Source organism: Bolinopsis microptera, chromosome 7 (genome assembly GCF_026151205.1).
Source record: "Bolinopsis microptera isolate Bmic1 chromosome 7, MBARI_Bmic_1.0, whole genome shotgun sequence".
Classification (NCBI taxonomy): Eukaryota; Metazoa; Ctenophora; class Tentaculata; order Lobata; family Bolinopsidae; genus Bolinopsis; species Bolinopsis microptera.
The window spans coordinates 14,619,491-14,627,462 of NC_087078.1; the positions used below are offsets into that span (position 1 = coordinate 14,619,491).

Consider the following 7,972-nt stretch of genomic DNA (forward strand, 5'->3'; position numbering starts at 1 on the left):
GTCAATTATAACCGCTCCTGCTCTAGCGAACAATGTACCGAGTGTCAAGTTACATACACCTCCAAGTCATTAGGAGTTTTAAGAGAGAAACTCGTTAATCCAGTTAAATTTGTAGATAAAGATCTGATAATATGTATTATATAATATACTTATATAAGTACTTTACTATTTAAATATAATAAGTTCATTTTAAATTTACTTAAATTAATAGAAAATTTAAAATATAACATATTAAAGAAATCTACGTGGAAAAAGATGAATCTAAAGCCCCGACTCATCAGGTGTTTGCTGAATAAAACAGAAGCGGATAAATCACCGGATTTTTATATAATATAGATTTTCATTATTTAAATCTCAACTTACAGATATAATAAAATCGTAGTTATGCCTATTATATCAATTAACAAATACAATAGTTATCAAGTCAGTAATCAATTCAAAATATAGAAATAAATCAAGAAAAATATTTACTTTAAAGTTTAAGTACAGAAATACAATTAAACAATAAACCTAGCTCAAAATAAATAAAGTTCAAAGAATCACACAAATACAAGTTAAATTATAAATATAAATCAACCTAATTGACAACATTTTTACCAAGCATTCAATCATATCAAATTTCAAATGTCGGTGGCCTCACAGAATGCCTGCGAAATGGAGTTACTCGTTACAAATGATTGGGATTCCTCCTTCAAAGTGGATAAATAATGAATAAGCATCTCATGAGTGTCCACTGATAAAATCTGATATTGGTCCAGCTCCTGCTTTAGAGTCGTAAACAGACCTTCTCCCTGGGGATTAGTTTGTTTCAACTAAACAAATAGTTTCTAAAAAGCACATAATGAATGTACCGAGACATCCGAAACTAAGTTATAATGGCTACAATCTACATATTTGTCATACAACTTGTAAAATGTAGGGTCAATTAAAAAACTAGCATTAACGTTAAATTGTACAGAAGGATAAGAAGGTCTTCTCAACTAATACCTTGATTTTGAAGGATTGTAAGGCAAGACCAGTGGAAGCTAGTGCTCTGTAGAGTAAAGCAAATTGGTGAGCTACATACTTGGGGGACCCGCCAAACAGCAACTCTTCTAACATTGACACACACAGACTGTTAACCTGACAATAGAACAGCACTGCAAACTATTGACTATCATTCATCAAATTCTTTCTTAATTTTACAAAGGATAGAAAATATCGCACATAGTTATGATGTCACAATTCCAACATTAAACATTTTGCTAACCTGTCCATAAGTTGAAAAAGTGGAGAGATGCGAGGTAAGGGGAGACTTTGCTATAACTGGTAAAAGTTCATTGCTCACAAACTTTTCTAACAAAGGGAAAAGTTTTAAGATATCCTGTTCCTCCAGGTATGATCTTACATTAGTTGCTCCAACAGCTTTCAGTATCTTGCAGATATCTGCATAGGCCTGAGGAGAATCATCGTGAGAAATAAGTCTAACCATGTAAATGTAACCCGTGCTATTTCCTTCTATGGTAAGGCCATGCTAATATTTGTATCGAGCTTTAGTATGGCTTTAAACAACATCTGCTTTTGTATTGAAATTGCATAATCCAGACAACAATCCATTGTCTTAATCTTACCAATAGGTGTAAAAAATTGCAATGTTTTTAATGGAATAATCACTCGATTCTTGCTTAAAATTCTTCATGACCCCAGAATCATTTATTTTACATATAAAACTGAAAATGATAAATTCTACTAGATGATGAATACCTCACTTGTTTGTCCAACCCACTGTGTGTAACCGAATGTAGTATTCTTCAGCTTACTTAGTCTTCCACAGAGGCACTCTAGTATGATACACCTGGTGAAGGTTGAAACTTGTGTTACTAAAATGAAAAGATCTGAAGAAGAAATTATTAGATGTGATCTCAAGATGATCAAATTTATTCTAATGAATTGGGGGAGATTCAGGAACCAATGAGGGAACAACTTACTTGGATAATATTCTCGATGCAACGGAACATGTTTTGATAGGGATGATATTGTCCAACCCTGATAATGGGCAGTCCGTGTATAAGTTAACTTGACATTTAGTGTTATATTTTATAGGCGGGATAAGAGCAGGTTGGCCATTTAAACCTATCATGAAACCTAAAAGGAGTTATTTAGTAAACAGATACTTAATTTTAATATAGGCAGTACTGAATGAAACAAAGGAAGGTTTAAAAGTTTTGGATACATTTTAAGAATCTTGTGTGACTCACGAGTCACATAGGTTCCATAGTTTTTTAGTCATTGCATTTTAAAGACACGCTCTCAAAATAGGTAGCAATTATCTAGTTGTCACACATAATGATGAACTGTACAAGTAAATGTTAAATATGTTTGAGCTGCATATCATAAGGTATTTCGAAATCAGTTGAAGTTACACTTAGACCCTGAGAAAAAACAAAAATGGTTTACTATCGTGGTTTCATTACTGCAAAGGAAGTCGTGCAGAATTTTAAACAACTAGAATAAAAATTAAATAAACAAGTCAATCATTCAAAAGTATGTAAATTTAGCTGATAACAAAGTTGACAATAGCCCCAATAAAGTGACTCTATGTGTATCCTCATAAATCAATACCATTTAATAAAAATTCTATAGATCCTTCCTCTTCCGTTCTTTGCGCTCTTTACTTTTGTCATGTTTCTTCAGAGAATCCATGTTACCCCGCAAAAGTGTGGCATATGACATCTGGAATTTAGTGACCTCTTTACTAGAAATTACGGTGGTAACCTTTGACCTGTTGTCTGAAGCTCTAATAAGGCATAAGTTTTCAATGGGTTGCTGAGGCTTTTGTCTGGTCGTTCTTCCATCATACTTTTTCAGGGTAATGTTTACACTGCCTGATGATCTGTTGCTGTGGAACATCTTAGTGAGCGCATGAAGAAATCCATCATTGTCAAGTAAAACCATTGCTGTAAATATTCAACTGTGAATAACAGGGTATTGGTGTACATTTTTTTTCACACACTAACATGTTGTAATCTAACAGTACATATATTCTAGTTATAATAACCCAACTTTTCAATCATTAATCGTACATCAATTTTTAGACGTTTATGTTTGTGGAGAGGTAATACAGTCGCTTTCACTAATATCATGATATATTTGGATCAATTTCAAATGAATTTTAAAGTTAAAATCGCTTGAAAAATCGTGTTCTCCTAACATGTCTTTATAAACTGTAAATTTCAGTGGTGTGGATAAAGCTGATCAGCTTGAGTACAAGCAGTAATTTAGTAATCTTTTTCACTTCTTTATGGGGATATTTATTGTGACCATTACAATTAGATGGTTTGTAATCTCTATTACTGGGCAAATGACGTTGTACCTTAAGCAACAGCAGGCCATTCCATACCTCTACTTAGGCTATAAGTAATAGTATAGTCATCCCTAATCCGTAGAGAATAATCTCAACACCAGATGCAAAGGGGAGTATTTCCTGCTATTCAACAGAGCCCCTGGTGGATTCATTCAGGTTTGTGCTTGGTCGTCCCTTCCTTACCTGACGTATGTACGATAAAGAAGGTACTATGGTCGGTTTGTACTCTTGACACTACTGATTGTACAGATTGTACAGAAAAAATTATCATATCGAGCTAACAAATTGTTATGAAAAACTACCTGACTTGATAAACTGTTTTGATGGTTTTTTGCCGCTAGTCATAGATGGGATCAACTCAGTGGCCCGGCTGATCCTGCTGTGCCGCGAGGGGGGGGCATCTTAAGGGCGCCATCTTAGGGGGGGGGGGGGCAAAATCATAGTTTGAATGTGGGACAATTTAGAAAAACTTAACTGTGGTACTAGCTAAACTGCGCTTTTTGCTCTAGAAGCACACTTTTTCAGAGATTTTACCAGCGTATCCTCTAAAATCACCTAATTTGTCCAATTTTAGGAAGGGCGTCAACAGGGGCGCTTTTTCGGCGGAGGGGGGGGGGGGGGGGGGAACAGGGAATGTTATGCCACTGGATCAACTTACACTGGAATCTAAGTCCCTTAGATGTTGAAGATTAATCATAGCGAAACGTCTCTATTTTGGTCTCATTCCATGGTCAATGCAAAGTTTAATGGAGTTAAACGAATCGGCAATCTAAATTAACACAGAAAAAAAGTTAATATAACTTAAAGTTAAAAACTGTACACATTTCTGCTGACTGCTTATACGTTATGACCCAGGCCAAGGCTTATAACCCAGCAATGTCCCAGACTCCATCATACATAAAAGAAGGTCACACATGGTTATCGCTGACAGTGGCAGTCAGTTAAACAAGAATTGTATGCCATTTATTAAGATAAAACAAGTTTACAATAAATCAATTTGATATTTAACGGAATCCTATTCAATAAAAATGCCCTCTCTGAAGCTTTCCAAATAGATCTTGCAGAAATGTCCAGCCCAGCTTGGTCTCCTATACTAGGACTGTTCCCTTTTATTTGGCAGCTCTAGACCATCAACTGGAAGAAGAACTGATTCAGTGATTCAGTCTGCTCATCCTTGCATTTCACAGTTCTCATTAGTTCTGCAAAGGTGTTCAACGAGCTGTGCCGCAGTGACACGTATCCATTATAAATTATTGATTAAATTAATTTACTTTTTGTTTTAATACAATCACATTATGATGATGAAAATCTTAAAATAACTGGCTACAATGAGCATTTTATTAACAATAAATAGTAAAGATCAAAACTTCAATTTCCAAAAGAATAATAATTTTAAATACCTACCTAACAAAATTACACCCGTTAAAACGTTATAAAACATCAGTAATTTAGTACAAAATTAAAGATCTTAACAATTTCTACACTTCAAAATACTAGAATAAATGTTCATAGAACAGAATATTTGACTTTACCAGTCACTTGACGTTTCAAAGTGAAACTGAGGTTAAAGATGCAGTTACAAAAGGCCAGTGGCGTAACATTGCCTGTTGGCGCCCCCCTGCCGAAAAAAGCGCCCCCTCCCCTTTTGGTGCCCCTCCCTAAAATTGAACAAATTAGGTGATTTTAAAGAATACGCCGGTAAAATCTCTAAAAAAGTGTGTATCTAGAGCAAAACGCGCAGTTTTGCTAGTACTTTAGTTAAGTTTTCGAAATTGTCCCACATTCAAACGACGATTTGGCGCCCCCCTAAGACGGCGCCCCCCTGCACAGCGGGGTCAGCAGGGCCTTTCGTTACGCCACTGCAAAAGGCCACTGGTTCTCAATGGTTACTGAAACAAACTTTTTCCAAAATAAGAGTTTTAAAGCAGTCCATATATCTGCTTTTCTTTGAACTAAACAGCTCAAATAGAAAAACTCATTCCCTTGTTATTAAAACAATATTTAATTTAAAGGTGTTTGTTTTCAAATAAGCAAAGTCCAATAACACTTTACTACACTTCAATATACTTGGTATTTCATTCTTTATCATAGTAGTAGCAAAATTAGCAAAATTAGATGCTATAATAAGATTAGATTAGATTAGATTAAGAATAATGACATAAACATCATCACTAGTAATAAACCCTTATCTTTTCGAAAGATTAATCTTTCGCTTAAGATGTAGCCCCTTGCTTTTTTACAATTTCAACACACACACTTATAAACATTTCGTCCCTTGAACAGTTCAGTATGATGAAGCCCTGCTCAGCTGCTAGATCGACCATGGACCTACCGCTGTTACACAGGGTGATGATTCGTTCAGCTTGACATTGTAGATTCGCGTCCACAAGCTCACAACTTGATAGTAGGTGCAGTGCTGTTTGCTCATCTGAGCCACAGATGCATAGCGGAGAGGCCACTGCTCTGTCAACTCTGAAGAGAAACGAGTTCAGTAGATTGTTCTTGTACATGAGACTCATAACTAATACTTCCACTTTGCGGCTCAATCACATTAAACATGTCACATAATTGGATAGTTGAATAAAACTTCTCATGTAACAAATGTCTTTAACCCAGACCCTTGTATAGTACTGCTCAGTACGTCATATTAGAGCGGTAGCGATGTTCAGAGACGCGCGTCTTTAAATGCAGTAACAATAAAATTTTGTATCACGTTGCGACCCCCACGGTCGTTTCACTATCGTCCTGACGATACTGGGGGAGCCGCGCACTTCGTGCGCGGCGGGTCTTACAACGTATGACAAATAAAATTTGAGTGTCAAAAAGTTAAAAAATAATAATTGTATGAAATAATTGTAATTTAAAAATATATCAAAATGAATAATGTTTTAAACATTAAAATTAAAATTACTTAATTTATACAGCGAGCGCGTTATATTAGTATTACTATTAGAGGCCGTTTTGAAGCGCCAGGCGTACTATTATTTTTGTTTTTCATCGTAGATCGTTAGATTGACATCGTTAATCAATATGATAACAACACAAATAAATTCAACACAAATATTTAAAGTTAATTTTTTGTAATTATATGTTTGTGATTGCTTTAAAAAATGGTTGCTCATTTAGAAATTGATGGAATCCCGATCAAACAGGTTACTGAAACGAAATTTTTGGGTGTTATTATTGATGACAAATTGAGTTGGACACCTAGCCTCATATCGAGAAACTGACTAAGAAATTAAACAGCATATGTGGCCGTATTTATCAAATAAAAACTTACTCCCCAGCCAACTGTACAAACAGATATACCACACTTTCTTTGAATCTCATCTAGGATACGGTATAACTGTATGGGGTGGTGTATCAATTACTAAGCTTTCACCGCTATTCCTTGCACAAAAGAAATGTGTCCGAATCCTGTTTAGTTTGGGGACTCAGACTAAAAGTATTTAGCGACAAGTTTAAAACCTGTTCAATCCGTCACGTACAGCTACTGATAATGAGGCAGATAACGAATCAGAATATATACTAACTCTAAATAATACGGTAATAAAGCAAGTTAAAGAGACCAAGTTTTTAGGTGTTATTATTGACGAAAAGCTAAAATGGGATGTTCAAATAAGAGCCCTCAACTCGAAACTTAGGTGTGAGATCGGAAGACTCAGTAGAATACGACACGTTATCCCGAAAAAACACCATAAAGAATTGTACCACACGTTATTTGAGTCACACCTAAGATTTGGAATATCGGTATGGGGTGGGTCGAGTAATAATATGCTTCAACCTATCTTCATCACTCAGAAAAAATGTATCAGAATACTATTTGGTGACCTTGAAGCATATCTAGATAAATTTAGAACATGTGCCAGAACACGTTGTATAGATGAACAAATCCTAGGAAGGGAATTCTTTGAAAAAGAGCATACAAAGCCGTTGTTTAACAAGAACGGCCTTCTTACCGTCCACAACCTGTACAAATACACATGTCTATTAGAACTGTTCAAAATTGTCAGATTAGAATCTCCAATCTCACTCCTATCTTTACTCCACAGATCACCATCACAAAGACGTTCAGACCAGTTCATCACCCCGAACCCATCCTCCTCTTTCATTTATCAATCAACAAAAATGTGGAACGACTGTCGAAAAATTGACAGTTTGATAAGCTTTACTAAGTCAACGAACTTAGTTAAAGTAACACTGAAAAGTGAGCTACTCAAGATACAGTCCAGGTACGAAGAATTAGAATGGACAGAATTAAACTTTGATAAGAATGAGCTTGTATTTTAAAACAGAGTCCTTTGACTTTATTATTTTGAAATTGAAGAATCGTCTGGCCATAACTCATTTCGTTCGCATTACAGATTCACATTCACTTTCATTTTCACTATCACGCACAGTACAGGGTCATACCTCAATACCAAATTATTATAGGGCACAAGAACAAATTTGTTTACAATTATCAAAATTTGTTGAGCCCAGCAGCTTACTTCCTATCCTCTCTTCCCCCGTCGTCTGGAGCGTGTGATTTTTGTTGATATCCGAGCTCTTGTTTTTATCTTTTGGTTAACTTTCTGTGATTGGACTCGGTATTTTCGTCCCCGCCGAGTGGGACGATGCTTGCTCGCC

At 35.6% G+C, this 7,972-nt stretch overlaps 1 protein-coding gene across 1 annotated transcript; it reads right to left on the bottom strand.

Moving 5' to 3' along the window:
- Window positions 1-98: 98 nt before the first annotated feature.
- LOC134818265 (uncharacterized) lies at window positions 99-2,134 on the bottom strand. Its single transcript, XM_063827756.1, has 5 exons — window positions 1,968-2,134; window positions 1,744-1,834; window positions 1,250-1,435; window positions 988-1,122; window positions 99-791 (listed from the first exon to the last, which is right to left on the bottom strand). The coding sequence occupies exons 1-5, from the start codon at window positions 2,117-2,119 to the stop codon at window positions 621-623; spliced, it is 735 nt and encodes a 244-aa protein (XP_063683826.1). The 5' UTR covers window positions 2,120-2,134; the 3' UTR covers window positions 99-620.
- Between the last annotated feature and the right edge of the window lie 5,838 nt (window positions 2,135-7,972).

Coding starts and splice junctions, on each gene's coding strand:
- LOC134818265 (XM_063827756.1), bottom strand. CDS start 2,119: ATGATAGGTTTAAATGGCCAACCTGCTCTTATCCCGCCTATAAAATAT. Junction 1,835..1,967: donor GCATCGAGAATATTATCCAA/GTAAGTTGTTCC, acceptor AACCTTCACCAG/GTGTATCATACTAGAGTGCC. Junction 792..987: donor TACAATCCTTCAAAATCAAG/GTATTAGTTGAG, acceptor ACTAATCCCCAG/GGAGAAGGTCTGTTTACGAC.